Source organism: Marmota monax, unplaced genomic scaffold, assembly GCF_021218885.2.
Source record: "Marmota monax isolate L192 unplaced genomic scaffold, Marmota_monax_Labrador192_F-V1.1 WCK01_AAM20220418_F8-fsc00057, whole genome shotgun sequence".
NCBI lineage: Eukaryota > Metazoa > Chordata > Mammalia > Rodentia > Sciuridae > Marmota > Marmota monax.
Window position 1 is genome coordinate 5,242,535 of NW_026693933.1, and position 23,351 is coordinate 5,265,885.

At 34.1% G+C, this 23,351-nt stretch overlaps 1 protein-coding gene across 20 annotated transcripts in view; it reads left to right on the forward strand.

Moving 5' to 3' along the window:
- Positions 1-23,351, forward strand: part of Hdac9 (histone deacetylase 9) — an 857,477-nt gene that overhangs the window by 785,080 nt on the left and 49,046 nt on the right. For all 20 annotated transcript variants that reach the window (XM_046463549.2, XM_058585330.1, XM_058585328.1 and 17 more), the window contains 2 exons: positions 9,940-10,073; positions 23,117-23,201. In XM_046463549.2, coding sequence (XP_046319505.1) covers positions 9,940-10,073; positions 23,117-23,201 — 219 coding nt within the window. The remainder of the gene's footprint in view (positions 1-9,939; positions 10,074-23,116; positions 23,202-23,351) is intronic.

Here is a 23,351-nt window from a genome sequence, read left to right on the forward strand (position 1 = left end):
TGTGCTCAGGAAATGCTGGTTGGATTTGAGCAGTACAAACTACCATAATGGGATCATCATTGCTTAGCACAAGTCTGATCTGCTCTTATTCCATCCCACTTGGCCAATTATGCATGAGCATCGATGAGAGAATGGATCCCATGTGTTTGATGCGTTATTGAAAACAGCAGTAAAAACTAGTGATTGGCAAATCAAGCTGCAGTTGGGGTTTGGCACAAATCAATTTTGTTGAGGGGTGGCAAGGAATAGCCCTATGATATCCAAAAGCATTTTCTAGGGATTTTTTTCCCCTCGCTGGTTCTATACTTGCATATTTTAAAGGAAATTTAATTCATATGCTTCTGGTTTGTTTACACTTAACACACCAAAGCAATGATTTGTAAAAACCATTTGGTGTCTAGGAACTCCTTCTAAAGTAGCTCCTTTTAAACTGAAAATAATATCTGAAAATATGGCCTGTATTAATATCTTTTAAATTGGCAGCAAGGAACAGTGGGAAAGGCACAGCTGAGGTTCTAACTCCTGCTCTGTTGTTAACTGTTTGCCCTGAAAATTCAACTTTCTGCGTCTTTGTTTTTTTCATCCTTAAAATGAAAGAATTGGAATATATAAATTTGAAATTCATTTCTAGATCTAAATTATTAGGATTAAAATCTCTCATTAAAATATACATACCAAGCACCTACTATGTACCAAGATCTGTTCCATATTCTGTGTTTATCATTTTAGGTGTCTTTTTTATGACCAGGTGTTCATTTCAAATCTGTGATGTAGAAAAAAAAAATAGTAGTTATATTTATGGGTGAGAAAACTGAAGTTCAAATAGAGTTTATATTTTTACATACCACTTGAAGTATTAGATTTATACACAAAATGATGGCACATAGTGGGTATTTACTAAATAATGGTTGATTTGTACTTGGACCATAGATGGATGGACTGATATATAGCCAAAATGCCAGTCAGCCTTTCTTGCCCTTTTAATTCTTGGGGATTCCTGAGGATAAGTTTTATTTTTAAAAAATAGTGGCATTGAAGGATTCCATTGTTTTAGACTTCAGTTAGGACACAAAGCAACTGTTTATTTGCTTTCGAAGGTGCTGAGACTATAAACTTACCTCAAGGAGCATCATTGACTAGAAAAGTAAAAGGATTCTTACTGTGGTTAAAAGTGCCTTCTTTAAAATGTATGCAATATTTATAGGGCTGCTTGGAGTAAGCCAACTGAGAGATTTAATGATAATAATCTCCATATTTCTTCTAGAATTGATTTCCGGTTTCAATGAACTTGGAAAGAGTCCTGGGACATCAAATAAGTAGAGATCTTAACATGAAATGAATCTTTAGAATATGTTCATAAATTTACATTTAAACATGACCAGAAATATATATATCTTTGCCCATTATTAAGGTGATACTTTAATGAAAAATTTTCATTTGCATGAAATAAACCTTTTTGGCTACAGATGAAAGGATTTTATGGTAGCGACAATGGTTTTGTGAGTTAAATGATCCCAACATCATCAGGAACGAATCACAAGTGCCTACCATATGAATTACAGCACCATGAGTCTTAAAAAGGTATTTTTGTGGAAAGCATTCCTCCCATCTGCAACAATCAGATCCTGCTTTGAAGTGCTGCTGGAGAGCTTCGCAATACATGAGACTGCCACATGCTACCCAAACTTCTCTCTCAACTTGAGTTTGACTGTGTTTTCCTAAAGAACACCACAGTCACTTAATGACCAAAGGGTTTAGAGAGGGAAATGGTTACAGTTTTTGTAATTGGACTTCTCTGTACATGCATTCTTCAGTAATCCTTTCTGCATATTGCTATAAAAGTATGCAAGTGCATGTGCAAAATTAAATTTAAAGTTAAAATGGGGGCAAAAATGTGTGTGATCCCTACTGCATTGGCTCTGCAAGGAAATCTTCATGAACATTTCAGGCCCGAATGAAACTAATGTGTTCATAAATGAGCATATTGGTATTGAGGCTTTTTTTAGCCATAGCAGTTACAAAAATGATATAATCATCTCTTCCAAAGAGACCTTCACACTGCTGACCTCCCTACCTCTGCTGAATGGCAGCGTGGGGAAGGAGGTTGCCAATATCACTTTTGGGTTTTCCCTATAAGATTTTCTTAAGCAGAAAATAATAGTGGAGGATGCCTTGTAGGGAAACATTAGGACATTCATTAATGGAAGTAAAGTGACTTGCCTAAGCAATCACTCTCTCATGACTTTTTATAATCAAGAGAAGCATAACCCAGGTACCTTTCATGGGGAGTTGGTGGCTGATTGTAGACTCCAGTGTGTTTTATTATAGGATGGCAAGATCACAACAGTAGCTAAATATTAATTTGGAGAGAATTCCCTCTTAAACTTGTAGCAGAATTCCCTCCGTTTCAGCCTCCACAGAGATTTCTAGATCTATTTGCAATTTCGTATTAAAAACAGTCTTTCTGGGAGTACTGTTTATTTTCTGAGATTCTAGAAGAATGTTAGAGTCATCTACAACAGGCACTGCCAAACACGTAGGATATAAAATAATGACGTTTATAAAGTGTTGACTGCACTTAGTTCCCATTTTGCCTTCACATGCCTTACCATTGATGTTCTGTCCAATACTCTGGTTAAAAAGAAGTTAGCAATAAAAAGAGCAAGTCTCTTTCAATACTTTCCTTGAATAATACATAATAACACTGTAATCAAATAAATTCTTGTATACAGTGTTGATTTTTATCATAAATGGGACTATTTTTTGCACTCTTTTTAAAATTATTTATTTATTTATTTTTAAGTTGTAGTTGGACACAATACCTTTATTTATTTGTTTGTTTGTTTGTTTGTTTTTATGTAGTGCTGAGGATGGAACCCAGGGCCTCACATGTGCTAGGCCACTGCTCTACCGCTGAGCCACAGCCTCAGCCCCTATTTTTTGCCTTCTTATAAAATCGAAAACCTAATAACTCGATAAACTTAAATATCTAAAAACAAAAAATTGGCTCATACATTAATACATTTAAAATGATATTAAACAAGATATGAGAAATGTTTTCACATATTGACATTTGTAAAGGTAAGTTAAAAACATTAATAAGCCTGTTGTATTTAGAAAATGCTTATAAACAACAGGCATCAAATACACAAAAGCAGAATCAATCTCTGGTTGATAGAACTATGGACTTTTTATTCTGTTCTATAAAATTTTTTCATAACTATTGTTTATTTTACTTATTTATTGAATGATAGGCATTGTATTCATATACTGCATAACATGTAGCATATTTATTATATATCATATTGCTATTTTATTTACTATTATCTATCATTTTCCAAATTTTCTGCAATGAACATGGGTTAATTTTAGTTTTCAAAATAGTTTCTCTTTTAAAGACAATGAAAATAAATCTAGTCAGGGTTGTTTCCCTATTCCACTATTCTCTGGGAATTATTTGGAAATATTAGAGAGAAGCAGTTGAGATGTGCCATTTTGAAGAATGAATCTGTTGATGTCCTGTGACTTAGTATTAGCTGCATACCTAAGGTTTAATCTTGGAGCCTTCTTGAACAACTTTTAATCTCAAGCAACTTTTCTGAACCAATAAGAACACTGACACGCTATGACTCCATAGAGCCTCAGGAAATCAACTTGAAATTTATAATTTAAATCACTCCCATATTTATTTTTTGAGGCAACACAATTAAATTAGTTTCTATTAAATAAACAGAAACAGCAATTGAAAATGACCTTCCAACACGTTTCTGCAATGGTGTCCCATTATGGTGTCTCAGTCGTGTAATATTTAGTTATGAAGGTAAATATTTGATACACAGAGCTTCCTTCTTGTGCTTAAATGTTCATGCCGATGAGACTGTTTTTAAAACAAGTAGATTACGTGTAGGATTCTTTGGTAGTGGTGTAGGTAATGGTAGTAATTTATTAATTAATTTATTAATCTGCAAGATTTTCTCAAGGGCTTTAGGTGGCAAATTTATCTTTGGAAATAAAAAACACATTTGTTGAAAAATTCAGTTGCAATCAAATGCAAGTGGTAGGAATATTACCGAGGCTAATCAGTCATTGTGTGCCAATATCAGTCACTAACCTAAGCCTGCCCACATAGGTGCACAGGTATCCAGGTTTCTCCTGCAGTTGTGCACTCCTGCCTCCAAAATTTCAAAACTAAAGCTATGCATGGTTTCTGCAAACTGATTTTCATCTCAGCATCCAGTGGTTTCTTGAGCTTTTCATGTTCCATGAAATATGGAAGTATTTTTCTCGCTTGATTATTTGGTCCACCAGTCTTCACACTCAGAACACTCTAGCTCCCCTGAAGAAGGTCTCTGTGATGTTTCCTACACTGAGTGTTATGCAAACATTTATTGTGACAACTATAGGAAGACCTTTGGGGGTTTTGTGAAGATGGAAGTAAATGTGATTATAAAAAATGTGACTGTGCTTATAAACCATGTTACACAAACTCAAGCGCGCGCGCACACACACACACACACACAGGCACACATTTCACTGAAGCATTTTTCTCCCATATCTTTAAAAATATGAATACTTTGATATTGGTCATCACAACCAGCTGGCATTTCTGAAGTTTCTAATATATACAACAGCAATGGACATTGTAGAACTCAGGATAATAAAACCTAAGGATTATTCTTAAATTGCTTATTTCATCTCTTTGCTTCACCTGAATGTTTTGTGCATGCATACCTCAGAGTGCAGCTGCCTTCATCTCTAACTCCAGAGATCACATGGGCAACATGTGAATGGAAATAAACCCTGTAGGTAAAAGAGGAATTTGGATAGAGATCAAAGATTAGCTTCATTCCACTCTTTCCTTCCACTTTTTACTATCCCATCTAAATTTGGTATTTTATGGTACTTTTTTTTTATTCCCAGAGGAAAGAGTGAACTTAAATCAGATTTGGGGCTTTCTCTGTCTCTTTTTGAAACACATATAATTTAATTTGTTTAGTAGTGAGTTTAGATGGTTGAATTGTCAATTTCTAGGAACCTTTAATATGAAAGATGGAGTGGACTGGCCTGATTTGTTATTGTTATCATTATTATTGTTATGCATTTTTCAATCTTTACCGTGGCCCTGGTTAAATTTTGGAAAAGCTGTCTGGAATATTTAACCACATGATTAGCAGAGGCGTGGAGTTTACTGTGCTCAGCCTCGTTCCTCAGTTGCCTATGTAAAAGATTCTTATTGGCATCATTCTGAGGTCCGTATGAAGTGAGAAATACTGAAATGCTATAAAACAGTTTTTCCCTGATTTTAGAATGCTTTTTAGAATACTTTTCCAATAAAAATATGGGATAATTATAAATGGCTCTTGATTTTCATCCAAATAGTAGCTAAGTGGTTAAAATCAACACCAAAGTGCTTGCATTAGTCAGCTCTCCGTTGCAGTGATGAAATACCTGAGGAAATCAACTTTAAAAAGGAAAGGTTTATTTTGGCTCATGGTTTCAGAGGTGTTAGTCCATGATCCAAAACCTTTGTCCTTTGGTAAAGCAGAATATCATGGTGGGGAGCACATGACAGAATAGAGATGCTCATCTCATGGTGGTCAGGAAGCACAGAGAGAGAGAAGCAGAGTCAAAGGACATGATATGCCCTTCAAGGCTATGCCCTCCATACCAGTATCCTACAGCAAGGCCCCACCTCCCCATTTCCACCACCTCTCAATAGCGCCACCAGCTGGGGATCAAACCTTCAACACAGGAGCCCTTGGGGGACATTCCAGATTTTAAACTATTAACAGTGCTTTAAGAAAGTAGGGGGGAAATTGCTTTATCCCATTCATAGCTAACCTCAAGTATGAGACCAGAACTGAAAATCTGGGCAGTTATTTATTTGGTAGAAATCTTAATGCTTTCCCCAAAATTAAGATGATAGTATTTTATTGTTCCAAAATAAAAGGAACTTGGTTTAGGTTTCGGTTCTTATTGATTGACAATTTTATATGTTTTCATTTAGTTCTAGCAACTATATTCTGAGGAGTTATTTTCAAACATAAGACAAACACTATTTGAGAGAAAAACTAAGGTTAGATTTGAGAGTAACCCAGTTATATTTGAAGAGTATACACTTGCGTATTCAAGTTTATTCTCTTAGTCAACCAAGGTTGTGATATATATATATATATATATATATATATATATATACATGTTTTAAATGATATAAGTGTTATAAATAAGGGACAATGAAATCATGGTTCTTCTAATTTAGAAAGGATAATATAAGAAGCTAAAATTCTGAATTGTTGTAAGCATTAAAAAAATAAGTGACAAAGCTATAGAGACAAAAAAGAACACTGATTGTGAGTAGTTGAGGAGCAGAGAGAAGGGATGAATTAATGAATCTTACAGGATATTTTAGAGCAGGTAAATTCTTCTGTGTGACACTGTAATGGAGGATACATATTATGCCTTTTTGAAAATCTGTATAACTGTGTAACACAAGGTATAATCACCAACTATAGACTTTGGTTAACAATTATATATAAATATTGGTGTTTAAATTATAACACATGGACCATACTAATGAAAGATGTTAATATATATAACAAGAAAATAAGGGAATTAATAGAAGAGCTCTTTGTATTTTCTTCTCATTTTTTCTGTAAACTCCAATCTGCTCTAAAAAGATATTCTATTGGTTATAAAAATGCATTTGACTTAAAAAATAAATGTTTTTTCCTATAAGTTCACAAAGCATACAAAAGCAAAATGTCATACCAAAACACTTGCTTTTGTTTATTTTTTGTTTATCCTATTTGTAATAATCCTTGGAATTGAATAGTTTAAATGCAATGCTAAATTTTTTAAAAGATTGGATAAGAAATGTCCAACTTTGGCAAGATGAGAGACTCTCCCATGAAATATCCCTACATTAACATATCTCAAAATACTAAGTTAAACCTGAAAACCAGCCATTTTAATGTATGGATGACTTTCAAAAGATGAGGCAAGGTGAGCACATACTAAGTTGTTGGCCATCCTGGGGGCATATATAACAATAATCTCTATCTGGTTAGAACTTGAACAGTGATAGTCTACTGCATAGTTTTGGAAAAGAAATTCAATACCTTGAACCTAAAATGGGAAGGAAATTTGAAGGTCTAAATAAAGAATGGCAAAAGGTGATCTCAAAAGAAAGGGAAGAGTAGGAAAATATACTGATGAGTGCAATTACACATCTCAGCTGTCACTATCAATAGAAGGGATCTTGAAAGAAGGGAAAATCAAGGAAGCAAAAAAGAGGAAGAGAAGGGGAAGGGAAAGATAGGAACAAAGCTGAATTCCTCCTTCTTAAGAAATTATAATCAAGTTTTGGAGTTAGAATATATATGCCAAAACAAACAAAACTACTCCACAAGTTCTGATAATTTAAAATTGATTTGAGATGGTGGTATCCCAAATACCCCAGCAGAAGCAAACAAAATCACACTTTCCCAGGCTTCAAAGATAGATATCACACTCACTCCCACCAGTGCCTTAGTGAAGGTTGCTATAACAAAGTGTTATAGAATGATGGCTCATAGACAGCAGAAGTGTGTTTCCCACAGTTCTGAAGGATATTATCCCAAGATCAGTGTGCCCACGTGGTCAGTTTCTGGTGAGGACCTTCTGGATTATAGATTTCTGGCTTTTCCCTATATTCTCATATAGACAAAAGAGGCCAGAGAAGGCCTTTTATAAAGGCATTCATCTCATTTAGCTAATGGCCTAAAAGTCCACTTCCTGATACCATAACTATGGGAGTCAGTATTTTAATACATGAATTTGAAGTGGGAGTAGGGGTTGGGATGGCACACACATTCTGTCCATTGTACTGGAATTCCAAGATTTTTTTAGATATAAAGTTGCAGAGAATATAAAGCAAAAATATAAACAACAAAGAGGCAACAAATTAACCCTCTAAAACAAAAACAAACAAACAACCAGATAAACAACCAGATAAACAGAGGAGAATTAAGGGAACCATGAAGATGAATCAGGAGACACAACAATTAGCAAACTAAACTGGAAGAATTCAGAATTTGGATACAGAACACAAAACAATTATGCTAAAAAAATAAAAGCAAGAACAAGGAAGAAGAATCATTTTTTAGAAAATAATTAGGAAGTTGTGTGCTATAATTAAATAGAAACTGTGGAATTAAATAATACATTCACTGAAGTGAAGGTATGCATAGAGGAATTAAACAGGAGAGTGGAGCCATCTGAAGAGAGAAAGTCTGGAAGATAGATTTAAATAAAAAACATACACATTGCAGGACAGAAAGAGATGGAAATATGAAAGAAAACTCAAGAGACACTGAGGATATATTGGATAATAATGTCCTCATACATATAATTGAATTCCAAAATAAACAAAAAGAAAATAATTTTATTTCAGTAAATTTAAACTCCTAAAGGAACCAAATTCCTAGAAAAATATAATCCAGGAAAATATAGAATGCATGAATAGTCCTATAATCTCTTACAATTCAATCAATATTTTAAAATTTTCTCAAAGAATGCAGGACACATATGGTTTTGCCAGAGCTGTCTACCTAATCTTCTTTTCAGATAATGAAAGAGATACAGCAAGTGAAGAACTACATCAAATTTTACATGATCAATCCGAGAATGAAAAATTATAGATTAATGCCATTCATTAATATAGGTGAAAAATTCTAAACAGCATTAGTAAAACAAACCCAGATGTGTATTAAAAAGATATTAATCATGAATAAGTTTATTTTATTCCATAAATGTAATATTAGAAATATTAATAGATGTAACTCACAACACTACAAATTGTAGGAAAAAATACCATCCATGTAGAGAAAGAATTAAATTAAATTCTATAACCATTTGAATAAAAACTCTAATTCAAGCTAGAAATAGAAAGTTCCCTCCTTATACTGAATGAAACCACAATAAGCTGACATTATTTATTCATCCACTTTGCAAATCATACCAAATGTTGGCAAGGATGTGACTGGACTGGAATTCTTATACACACAGCTTCTAAGACTGGGGGTTGGCAATAGCCCTTTGGAAATAATCTGGCATTGTTTAGCAGATTTTCACTCAACAGTTTCATTCCATTCTTACATATGTGCACCAGAAGACTTGCATAAGAATATTCATAGCAACATTGTTTGTAATAACAAAAAAGGAGAATTTTTTTTTGAAACAACAAAAACAAAATCTGTTAATAGTAGAATGGGTAAATAAATTCTATAGACATAAATTGACCTACTGACAGCAGCAAAGGATCCTGATTTCATACAGGGAAGGCTGATACTATCTGAAAGGGGGATATGGGGGGCTTCAAAGGCATTGCTAATGTTATTTGCCCTAAAGTAGAAGATGAATAAGCAGATGTTCCTCATATTATACTTTATAACATATATAGATATAATTTATGTTTTACTTATCAAATATTTCATAATAAAATAATATCTATAAAGACCTAATGTGATAGCCAAGTAATGTGAGGTGAGGTATAAAACACTTCCTTTTATAATAAACTAAAGGCACATGATGGAGGTGGGAGGCACATGGGAAGCAAATAGGATAGTTTGCCTTGTTAACATCAGCTGAGTAATATTCAAGTTTTTCATCCAGATACATGTAGCATGTGTCGTAAGAGACCGTACTGGGCACTGGTAAAGAGCCAGATGGGTGCAAGTCTTGATTGTGATACTTTTTAGCTGTGTAATCTTGGGCTTTGATTCCCTCCTCTGTAAAGGAGATAATAACAGGACCAAACCAAAAAGTTTTTATGAGCACTACATGTGTTCTCACTGGAAAGGCTGAGAAAGTACTTACACAGAATAAATGCTCACTGTTAGATTCTAGTGGTCATTTTCTTTGATTTAATGCTTTTGAAATGTTCTGTTTGTGTCACGGTAGGCTTTGGTCATTTGACGGAGCAACTGATGACACTGGCTGATGGACGTGTGGTGTTGGCTCTGGAAGGAGGACACGATCTCACGGCCATCTGTGATGCGTCGGAAGCCTGTGTAAATGCCCTTCTAGGAAATGAGGTAAAATTTACAAGTGCAAAAGAGTCAAATAAAAGGCTTAGACATGTATGAATGCATATTTTAATGTCTTTTTAAAATTCCACTTACTTATAAAACTCAATTTTGTTCTTGTCTTTAAGGAAGTAAGCAAGCTATGAATAAGTGCAATTTAACAGCTCTCATGTTATATATGCTACAACTTTTTTTTCCAGCCACAGAATCCACATAGTACTCCCTTCACACAACTCAAAAATGAGTAAAGATAAACTCTGGGAATAAGACCCAATCAAATGAACATTAAAATGTTCAATAAGAAATGAAATTTTAACATTGTTTCTTTTTTAAGATTTTTTGTAGGATTGTCAGTTCAGAAAAATAAAACTTTTAGAAATATTGATAATCTACTTTTATCATCATTTAAGAATTCTCCATAATAAGAAGGGAATATTATTTAAAAAGTTGAGAAATCCATTGATCTAATGCATGCAGCCAGAATGCCTTAGATCCAAGATTTGAGCTTGAATGTAAATAGCTATAGGTCTTTCTTTTTTATTTAATACTACATAATTAAATTGAAGTACATTTTACTGACCACTCTGCAGAATTAGGACTGAATTTCTGTGAGTTTTATGTCCAAATCCTGACAAACTTTTGGACCAATTAATTGCAACTCAAAAAAGTATTTCAGAGAAGGATGCAGTGGCACATGCCTGTAATCCCAGTGACTTGGGAGGCTGAGGCAGGAGGACTGCAAGTTCAAAACCAGTCTCATCAACTTAGCAAGGCCTAAGCAAATTAGTGAGAACTTGTTTCAAAATAAAAACATTTGAAAAAAAGTATGGGGATGTAGCTCAAGTATGGTTAAGCAACCCTGCGTTAAATTTCTAGTACCCTCCAAAAGTCCAATTCTGTATGCATTAATATTATAATTCACTTATTATAATTCACTTATTTGATAGTGTATGAAATTGTATATATTTTGCCTTTCTTTTGTGAACTTGAAATATAAATTTATTTATGAAATAAATATATATTTTTTAAAATTATCATTCATATTGTTTTAACAGTATCACATGGGTTTGCCTATAGTATTTATGGAAAAAAGGTACCTTTTTCCTTGCATTGAACATTTATCTTTTATTGTCATCATTATCTTATAAATCTATACTGTTTTGACATCATTATTTTGACATATTTATTGAATTAAGCATATATATTTTTAATTCAAAATAAAAACATTAGAGAGAAAATCTGATAACTTCTCAAGTGCTTTACATATTGGGCTGCATAATTTTAGACAGCAAAATAACCCACAGGATGCAATTACATAATGATTAGTGTCAACAATGGACTTCTGCTGTTTCAGATCACACACAAGTCAAGGTTTCTAGGATTCCCTTAAAAGGTAGAATCTTTTTCATTTTCTTGTGATCCATCAACATCAAAAAGAATGTTGGATTTTTTTGGTGTGGCAATAAAGATGCAAAAAATAAATGATTACCTATTTTATCAGCTAATATGTTCTACTCTGCCTGAACACCTGATAACATCTTTTGCACGTCCTGTGTATATTCAGATCCCCTATTTGATTTTAAATACTATAGAAATATTTTAGAGAAGCAGACTGGTTTTAATATTTGCATTATAAAGGCTTACACCAGATGTGCAGAAAATCAGAATAGGTTGTGGATTATGGCTACTGATGATTGACCTGCTCAGAAAGAAATGTTACCTGGCTCCAAAAGCAAATTACTTTTCTGACTAAGTGGAAGGAAATTACAGATTTCAGTGGCTCTCTTTGAACACCCCATTCAAATGAAATTCTCATTTTGCTATTGTAATCTCTGCACTTGGTCCAACTCTGTTCTTTCAAGAGAGTATTTCCAGTGAGGATGGAATAATCTCTTCTATGATCCCTCTCTTTAAGAAATGATTAGGTTTCAAAACAGATTCAGCTGAGTGCAGTTACATGGTTTTTAAAATGTTTTGGGCTAAAGTTTGAGATCTGTGCCTTTTCTCTGCATTTTTAGAAAGACCAGGCAGGTACAAAAATATCAATGGTCATTCTTAATTCTGCCCACAGGGGTGTAGACATTGCTCAAAAAATTCCAGGAAATGAAAACCGAAATGATTATTTTTGGCTCTATTGACTATAAAATTGACTTCAATTTTCTGGATGTCTGACATTAAGTTTAATGACGTTATTATAATACCCTAAATATGATCCTGTCTCTTGATTGGCCATCTTCAATTGAGTGAGCACAACCAAAAATTTGTTCATTGTGAAATAAAGGAAGTTTGAATAATCTAATCTTTCTGTATTTTTTTCTATTAAAGTTTCTTAGAGTCGTACACAAGAATATAGATTTCTCACAAGATACTGTGAGGACGACAGATGGAGTTGTTACATTGAATATTGAAAGGGAAATTTTTTTTTATAACAGGTCTATCAGTGCACAGAGGAACAAAGCTAAGAGAAAGAGGATTTTTTTAAAAATGAAAAATGGAAGAAAAATACAAGTGTGTTGTACGTTATAATTCATTTGGAAAAAGGAAATGAAAATGTAATACTTGAAACAACTCAAGAAACAAAGAGTTCTTCTCACTTTCATTGACAATATAATTTATAATCCAAGGCCTGGTTTTTGGTATTTTTTTCCAGGTCAAAGATCATCATGACTGCATTGAAGTTTTAAATTTCATTCCTTTAGAAAAAATAATATAAAAGGCAGATTGCATGTACCTCACCATTTAAAAGGCGCATACATGCAGTTTTTACAACAATTTTATGTGGTGAGCTTTAGGTAAGAAAATAAAAGAGATGTCTTTCAGATACCAATTATTGCAATTTCAAATCCCAATTTCCCTCCAAACCTCCTTTTCAAGTGATTAATAGAGCAATTATAACTTATTATCTGGGATTTCGCTTTTACAAATAACAAAAAATGTACTAAACCTTGAGCTTAAAATACTGGCAGAACCCACTCTGGCTTCTCAACACTGAACATGCAATTGAACTCAAATTAGAAAGGTCAAGAAGGGCCTTTTTGAGGGACTCTGCACTTTGTCAGATGTATTTATTCATGTGCAGAGGATTAGAATTCATAAACATTTTGCCAGTTTTTTTTTTAATGCTATTTCTTTTCCTTGTTGTTCTTGGCCAGGCCATGTCAATATAGCAAAATACTGCTTCTTATGGCTTATTATCAGCAAAATAATATGTAGTTCATAACCCAAAGGAATTGTAAAATCGGCAGGATCTGTTGGCTCTTCCACTTGGTGTAGACACATAGATGGGTACCAAAACTCTTGATGTTTAAGAAATCAAGTTATCTGAGTGTTGTACCCCAAACCAGTATTTTCTTCTTTTTAAATATTTTTATCACAACATGATCTACTTAGCAAAACATCTCTTAACTATTCTTTTAAGAAATATGCACAAGGTCAGTCAAAATAATATACTGTTGAATTAAAAATAATTTGGGCATGGTACAGGAAATTCCTAGAGGCAACTGATTTGGAAGACATACCAGAGTCTTTTTTTTTTTTCCTTTTCCCTGGCAAAGTTTAGAACTTAGATTTATTGGTCCAATCAGTGTTTGATGAATATTTTTGAACTTCTTCATTGAAGCGCTTAGAAACACCAGCTTGGGATTTGCAAGAAATTGAAGAAATATCTACATGAAAAGAATCATGAGTTTACTTGGAAAAGCATCAGGGATACTTAAGTGAATAGCCACATAATTTTTAGAACTGGTAATAGAATTCCCCGGGGAATCTGATTTTGGTAATCTGTATTGGAGCTGGTTGGCAAACAGTGTCACAGTTGCTTTAAGACCAAATTTACCTACTGTTATGCAAAGCCAATTAGTGGCACCCTGGGTTGATTCCTCTGAAAGAAATTTTCCCAAGAGGTGAGAAAAACTTTAAGCAGTTGCCATTCCTATGGAATCCAAAAGGAAAACATTGAAAACCTTGGAGAAGTAAAGGATGGGAGATAGGTAGTAGGAGCATTGGTAGTGAGCTGAGAACATAGAGGTTAGAAGACCACCTGTCAAAACACAATAAATGATGGCTTTAAGCTTGAGAGGGAGTGAGCCAGAGAGAGAGAAAAACTCACATCGTCTTAGACCTGAAAGCTGTTGAGATAGCCTTGTGACCTCTAGTACTGAAAGTTTAGTGCTTTTGCTCAGGAGTATACAATATATATATTTTTTTCTAGATCTTCCTCACTCTTTTTGAAGTTTGAATTCTGATTTCTGTTTCCTTTCTCTCTTCTTCTTCTTTTTCTTTTTTTTTTTTTTAAATAAGTACCATCTCCTGTTGAGTATGCTTAGCTGCTTTCATTTGACTTGGATTTCACAAACAGTGGCTAAACAGTGATGGTGTTTGTTGATAATCTTTTTAAGATGACTTTTTGCTCTAAAGCTGCTGGAAAAGTCTCTTGAATTGACGCTAGTGAGTGTTGACAACCACCCCTGAGGTGAACTCTTGAGATGCCGTTGTCCAAGTTGCTCATCAGGGGTCCGTTTGCACTGGATTTTGAATAGGGAAGTTGTTTTGCCCTCTTTTTCATCCTTTAGATTATGTATGGCTGAAGTGTAGTCCATTGGGGAATTGGTGTGAATCTGGGAAAGCTTACAAGGTCCTAAATGGTTCCAATTCATGAATAAAAGAGAGAGCCGAATACCAGGGAAATGTGTGCTATGCCAGAGCAGTGTGTTCGGTCTTCTTTCAGACACTGAAGTGTCTCCATACTTTGAAAGAGAATTTATCAATGATCTGAAAAGAGGAAAACTGTTTTGGAAAATATGACTTAAAGATACTTTCCAGTGTAGATATGGCCTATGAAGTTATGTTCCGTATATTTCAGCATTGCTTATGAGAAAGCAAGCTGTCTGTTTCAGCAAATGCCAAATGAACCATTGATATTTTGATAATTCAAAACTCCATTATGCAGTTCTCCTGTATTATCTGTTTAGGTTTTTCAGGAGCTATTAAAAGAATTGTGGGTTGTGAAACTGGATACCTCATAGTTTATGGTTACCAGTAAAAGAAAAATAAAGCATTTCTTTTTTGAAAAAATTATTGGGGTGAGTCACGAGTTTTTTTTTTATACTTGAATTTTTTAATTTGATCTTTTTAGTTATACAAGACAGTCGAGTGTACTTTGATATATTATACATACATGGAGTATAACTTTCCATTCTTGTGGTTGTACATGGTGCAGAGTTACACTGGTGGGGAATTCATGTATGAACACAAGAAAGTTATGTCTGATTCATTCTACTGTCTTTCCTATTCCCATCTCCCCTCAATTCCCTTCCTTCCCCTTTGTTTAATCTAATTAACTTCTATTCTCTGCTGGCCTATAATGTGTGTTAGCATCTGCATATCAGAGAGAACATTCAGCTGTTGGATATTGGGGATTGGCTTATTTCACTTAGCATGATAGTCTCCAGTTCCATCCATTTACTGGCAAATTCAATAATTTCATTCTTCTTTATGGCTGAGTAATATTCCATTGTATGTATATGTGTGTGTCTACATATATGCATATATACATATATACATCACATTATTTTATCCATTTATCTTTTTGTAATGAAGCAAACATGTTATAACATTCATTTATCTGTCCATTCAACAAATAGCCTTTTAGTGGGCATTTATTTTGTTGGCAAAAGTTCTAATACAAGTAAAAGTCAAAGGAATATAATCAAAGTGTTTTGGGAATATAATGTAGGATTATTTGCTTTTAGCTAAAAGGGTAGAGGAATATTCTAAAAGAAGTAGCATTTAACCTAGATCTTAAAAGGTGATTTGACGAACTAATATCTAAGGAAAAGATTTATTGTATAGTATAAAAACATAGATAAAGTCATAAGGACTTTCTGGAATTGTGGATGGCTCTTCTTAAGTTAGTTTGTTTTGGTTTTGGTAGAGGGGAGGCCATTTGAGTGGAATAAAGTAAACAGTAAGGCAGGATCAGTGGAATAGAATATCACAGGATTAGACTTTGTGTGAAAAATATGGAAGCTTTGGTCAAATGAATCCATGCTTTGGAACAAAACAACAACCAACATAACATTAGCAACAACCACCACACAGTGATATTTTTTTGTTATAGAGATGGCAGAAGCTCATTCAAGAAAATAATAGTTTATTGGGGAGAGAATCATTGGGAGCAATGAATGAAATTGACTCAGTTTACATCAGTTTTATGCCACAGTTGACTCCTGTGGGCCTGCGAAAGCCAAGTGTGTCATCTCTACTCAAGTGTGAGTTCCCTGTCCTCACAATGGTAGATTCAAACAGGCCCTGGTGGGAATGTCGACACCACAGACATTAGCAAGTACCAAATGAGGGCTATTTTTTTGGACAGTTAGTGGTTAAATGTTTATCAGAACACCACTGTTACGTGAAATGAAACAGATCTTCTTAAGCAGAAAAATCAGCCTTTAGAAAAGGTTTATTAAAACAAAAGAAGGAAAAAAATTCAAACCATGAAAATTAGCAGATTAAAGGAAGAGGAAATAAAAAACAAATGAGTAGAAGGATATCCAGGATCAAAGAAAATAGAGCACTGAGGACTCATGAAATATAACTGTCCAATTTCCACTTATTTGTGGAAACAGGGGCAAGTAAACACAAGATTTGGTACATATACTATGAAATAAACCACCTTCCTAACAATTGATGTCCAAACTGTGGCAGTGTGCTGGAAAACTACACAGAAAGCACTGAACCAACTCCCCTTTGATGTTATTGAAACATCAGTTTTCAGTATAAATATTGAAAACCTGGGCTTTTCAATGTATGTGGTATTTCCCTAACTTCCCTAACTTCACTCTGGTTCAAAGTGCTTTCTCCTTATGCTGTAGACTTACAATCTTACCTAATAACAAGAATATCGCTAGTCAGATTTACCCAGAGAACTGGATTCATTACCAATTGAATTTTTTAACTTTCCAATAGACCACTATGCCACTATTCAATAACCACAGCAATAATATTAGAGCCCAGCCCATAGGTTCCTCTTATCTTGTTTAAAAATGATCCTCAGTATCTCACAGGCACTGAATGACCAACACAGTTTTGTTATTGTTGTTGTTGATGTTGTTGTTGCATCATGGTCCTCCCATTACTCTTATAAGACTTCTTGGGCTTGTAGAAGTGCTATTGAGTAGAGATGTTTCCTTGTTGCTGTGTTGATGTCATCCTTTTTATCATCCACACGAAGGTAGGGTGCAGGCAGACCTAATCTGAATAGTCTCACAGTCTGTCATTATAGACGGATTGTCAATAGAATCTACCCTGATTTCAGTGCCCCCCACAATCTATTTGGTCAAGGATATTAGTGACTTCAAACAAATAAAAAGGGTTATTTTGAGAATGACTGACTCATTCATCACAGTATGGATAAAATTATAACCAGATTGACTTATGCAATCAAATTAAATATATACAACTAATTGCAGGCATTTCTAAGCCAATTATTTAAATGAGAGTTGAGTTTAAATCACCAATACCTCTTCACTAGGGAATTGATAATAGTTCATCAGCACAAAAGTTCAAGTCTATATCACAATCTGCTTCTCTTGTCCTCTTGGTCTTAATCATCATATTCTTTGAAAGTTCCCCCAACATCTTGGATCCTGACGATTAAACACATTTTTCATTTTGTCGGAGTCAGTTTAAATGTTGCAGAGGACTTTCAGCTCCCTTTGTAAGTGAATCATGGCCTGTATCTAAGAATGTAATTTGTTGCTCTTGCTGCAAAACATATAATCTCACTGTTTTTTCAGAAGCACCATAATGTAGTGGAAAGAACATGTTCTGAAGATCCAGGCTTTGTGTCCCTGTTCTCTTATGTCATTTGGGAGACTTTTACTTTTTCTTCAGTAGTTTATAATTAGAAAATATAATACTTGTACAGAAAACAGAATGTACATGAATGTACAAATCAATGGTGTGTTGCAAAAGATTAACTATGTAACCATCAATCAGGTCAAGAGATATAATAATACCAGCACCTCAAAAAACCCCATCTTTCTTCTTCAGATCAGTACCCCATCTCATACCCCATCTCATAAGGGGTCTATTTTCTGATTTCTAACACTGTGTTTCATTTGCTTATTTTTGAACTTTATGTAATGAAACCATATATCATGTATTTCTTTGACTCTAACACCTTTTGCTCCAACATTTTATTTGAAATATTGATTTCTTTTGTTGCAACTAGCTACACGTTGTTCATTTTTCATTGTATAGTGTTTCATAAAAATAATTTGTATATAGTTTCATAAAAATAATTTGTAGTAAAATGCTATAGATTATTTATATATTCTAACTTTGATGGATGTGGAAATTTTTTGAAGTTTTGGAGTTTTTATGTACAATGCTGTGATGGTAAAATATGAAAACTTTTATAAGAAATAAACAATACATGTACTCTTACTGCTTCATTTCAGCATTTCAGTGTGAACCCTAGGTAGTACAATAGGGTAAGTAAAAGAAAACCTATTCAAGAAGATTGGAGAGGAATAAATAAGTCTCATTCACAGATTATGTATGATTAGGTATGTAGAAAATCTGTAAAACTTATTTCTGTTTAAATTACAAATTAATATGTAAGTTTACAAGGTTCTTAGTCAACTGAAGTCAATGAAAATTCAAAAATCGTTCAGAATATCACATAAAAATAAGTTACGTATATTGTATACCAGCCATAACAGTAGAAAATAAAGTTTAAGAATGTATCGACTTCCTGTAACCTATTACCATTAGGGGAAACTGGGTGAAGTTTCCTGTTTCTCCTTATATGGGTATTTGGCACTATCTTCGTAAATCTTTACAAGTCTAAGATTATCTTCAGAAAGTTTTCCTAAATAAAATTACATACACACACATAATTTGCAAAAGCATCAAAACATAACATGTAGACAACATAAATCTATCAAAAATGTGACCCTATGCATGACACACTGTAAGTTATTTTCAGAGAAATTACCAAACATCTGACTAAATGTAAAGAATATACTATGTGTGGGGGTTGAAAGTCTAGGTACTGTGGAGACCCCAATTACCCCCAAACTGGATTAATCTCAATGCCTTTTAAATTCTCATTCAATTTTGCCTCCATGCTATGGCTTTCTGTTCCTTTCCAGTTTGGAGTGATTATTTTCCTCTGTTATCCACTGGCATTTCCATTCTGCATCTGCTTGCTCTGGGACTTGGTTTCTTTTCCATTTTCTTGCATATCTTCTGGAGAAGTACCCTGTCTCCATATCAGGCAACCCTGCCAACACACACAGAAGAGAGGAACTGTCTCAAACGTGGGCACGGTTTTCTAAGGGAACAAAATGATTGTCACTGTTGTTTTTCTGGTCTGTCACCTTAAAACCATCCCTTGATCACAGCTGGCAACCAAGTAGAAGAATATATTTCACTCAGGTTTGTCAGTTACAGAGAGTGAAAGAAGATCACATCTCCATGTTTGTTTTCAATTAATCCCTCCTTCATTTGTTCCACCTTTTTTTTTTCTCTAATGCCTACCATATATCAAGCTCTATTTTAGTCTTTAAATGTCTCACAACAGAGTAGAGAATGGTAAATGTGGTTGTGATATAATGTGCATAGGAAACAAGAGTATTGGTCAGGAGAGATGCCACAGAGGTGGAAATAATTTTTTCTATCGGAGAATTTGAGAAGCAGACAATATTTGTGCTAGTCCTTGAGTGATTAGCAGTTTTGCTGATTCAGTGAAGGGTAGAGAAAAAGAAGTCAGAAGGAACAGAATCGATAAAAGCATAGAAGTATGAAAACATTTGGGATATTAGGGAAATATCAGAATGTAACATAAAAGCTTACAAGAATATTTAATAGATCCTTTACTTGCTTAATGAATGCATTCAACCTTATGTACCTGTTACATTCGCAAGGGCTCTGTTTAACTTCTCTTGTTCTGTTTTGAATCATGAAAATAACAGTGAGCTGATTTTTATGTCTCACGAGCACAGAGTGTTTTAAAACTCTTAATCAAGAGCTTCTCCAAGGATAAGCTTTGCTTCTTTCCACAGATGGATCCTGACCAACGGAAAATACTTTTCATGATTTAGATGATCTTATTCTAAAGAACCTGAAAATGATAATGACCACAGTTTTTATGGTGTTTTAAAATAGCTAGAGTACTTAGAGATCACACGGTATGCACAACTGAACAAACTTCTGAGTCGTGTCCATAGAATATCTCATCTTTCTATAAAGATGGAGAAAAATAAATTTCCTATCATTGAGCTGAGATTCTCAACTCTATATGAAGAATGGCTGTAAGTAACAGTTGTGATTAAGCTTTACATATAGCAAAGCTGAATGAGAGATTTGTGTGTCTAGAGGTTGTATCTAGTGTATCTTAATTCCATGATAATTACTATTACTTATTGGAATTGCTCCACAGAGATAGCATAATGGTTGCATAATATTTCTTACATTGCATCTGTTTTATCCTACTGGAACTTTTTGCATGCAAAAGTTCTTTGGTTTGCATAAATTTCTTCCTTATTTATCTTTTAATAATTCTGATTAGCCTCAATTGCCAATATTTTTGCAGTATATTGCCCCAACTAAATACATCACATAGCTTTAGTGTATATTCTCATTTTTGCCCCAAAATTATAAAAAATAACCATTTATTTAATATTATTTTATTTTATGCTTATTAGATTACTACTAATAACCAGACTCATACATATTTATCAAATAGGTGCTTCAGTTCATGGTTTTAATACTTATAAACATGAGTAACTAAGTCAACAAGCTCTCTAAAAAACAACTTGATTCTGTGGTCCTTCCATACAAAGTTTTAATTTTTATGAAAACAGACTCTAAATGCTGTTTCCTTTCTTGCCAAAGGACAGAATATTACCGATTGCCTCCTTTGCAGAGCTACCAGAGGAAAAATAAAGAACCTACACTGAGAACTTTCTGAATTCAGCTCTGTCTGTGCATATACACCCCAAATGAAACAAATTGGGGCAATTTACTGAAGGTTTAATCCTCTAAGTGACATTCACTTAAAACATACAGGGAAATGGTTTGGGAAGCTTAAATGATCAATTTAATTGTCATAATTCTCTGGGATGCTTTTGTAAGTTGACACAACTTTATCATATCTCACTGAAAATTCTAAATTGTGGGTTTAGTGGTGTATGCATTTTTACTCTGAACACTTGAACCACATATACTTTCTATATAACCAGGTTATATAGACCTCAGGTGGGACAATTCCAGAAATTAGTTTTTGCATTGGTGATCTGCCTGTAACACTCTTTCCACTGGCCAGCACCTTTCAATTTATTGTCATATTTTTTAATCTGAAGTCACAGAGACACTTATGAAGAACTAAACATGCTGACATCACCTTGAGCTTGTATTCTTAAAAATCTGAATAGGGATGCTTCAAAATATTTCATTAGCAAAACCCACCCAATTTCTATTAAAAGTCATTTTCCCTGAGCGCTGAGAAATAAGTGAAAGAGAAGCTTATTTATGGGCAAGGTGGCTCCATCAACCCTGTTTAATTTTTAAATGAGCTTTCCGAGGTACTCTTGATTGATGATTCAGTAGTTCCTCTGAGTTGGGAGGGTAGTAGAAGGGTAGCATATTCTTGAAGATATGATCTGAAATACCATATTTTGAAAAAATGATTTTAACAAAATTAAAGAGTCTAAGATTTCAGAACTTTTCACTGACACTGAGTGGTGGTAGCGTATTTTCCTCTCACCAAACCATTGAACATAAGCCTTTTGATGTTTTAAAGGTTTTTCTTTGGCAGCTAAGAAAAACACTCTGGAAAGTTATATTTAGTGAATTTACCCATGTATAAATATCCCTGAGCTAGTCTGTTTTCCTGCAGCATCTGGAAGAAAGGTGCTATTGTTTGAGATTCCATGATTGAAGTATAGAATAATCAATTCAGAGAGACCCTGCGGGGAAGATTCACTCACATGTGCTGTGGAAACTTGTAATCCCTCAGTTTTTTTCAGTTTTTCCTGAAGATGAAGAGGCATTGATGAGTCTGTGCTTTGGTACGTCTAGTGACAGCAATTCCATTCATGCCACATCATAGTTGAACCACCCAGTTTTTATTTGAGACTATTAACTTTTTCTAGGAAAACTGCACTTTTGCTAACCCTTTTATTGCTATTTTCTCCTTGCTTTGGGGGGTCATAATAGCTGGATGGCTCTTTTGTTTGTGAGGATCCTGCAATGCACCACGATCATCACCAAGGCATTTTCAGTGCTGCATCATCAGACTTGGTTCTGACAAATAAGCTCCATAAATTATTTACAGCTCCTTTTCATTTCTTGTAAAGCAATGTTTGCTGAGCTCCTCCATGAAAAATCGATGTAATTCCAGAGATCATGATAGATTTTCAGGAAAGGAATTTATCCTGGATGTAAAGGCAGACATCAGCAGAGTTATGAATTATGTAGAAATTAAGGGAAACTGTACAGTTATTTTACCTTTGCTTTAACTTGAACATTTTATCTACTACTTTATTCAATGGCAGGTAAATAAGAACAGCTGTCTCGTGGCTTTCCACCGTTAAGTGTTCAAATGTGTGAGGTGGTTAGATATGAAAACACGGCAAAAATATGGATAATAGACTCCCTGCTCTGTCTACTGCAACTTCCCTGAGATTTTGTTTGCAGGGCCCAGCTGCGTATACAGACATGATGGAATTTGGTTTGTGAAGAACCTACAAAAATTACACAAATAACTCATATCTTAAATGACTAATACACAGACATGCACCTGCTTCAGGGACTTCATAGATTAATCTTGTAACCAATAGAAAAGCCCCTTGGAATTTAATTATATGGATGCAAAACAGAAAATAAAACAGGCTACACTTTTAGTACTGATATCAGCAAAATGTTAATCAGTTCTTGGAGCAAGCTTTTCCTGAGGATTAGGTTCTTCGGTTTGCTTTGCTTCTGTTGATACTTGATGTAAAATCATAATATTCTGCTCATAGTCTTATCTCATATTCTTGCAGCTGGAGCCACTTGCTGAAGATATTCTCCATCAAACCCCGAACATGAATGCTGTTACTTCTTTACAGAAGATCATTGAGATTCAGAGTATGTCTTTAAAATTTTTATTTTTAAAAATTCTCTAACCAGGTAAAGCTAATTGAAATGACATTGAGAATTAGAGCACAAAGAAACATATTTAGGGTTATTTTAATTAGCATATAATGAATGTTCTTCCCTACATGTTTTATTGCATTA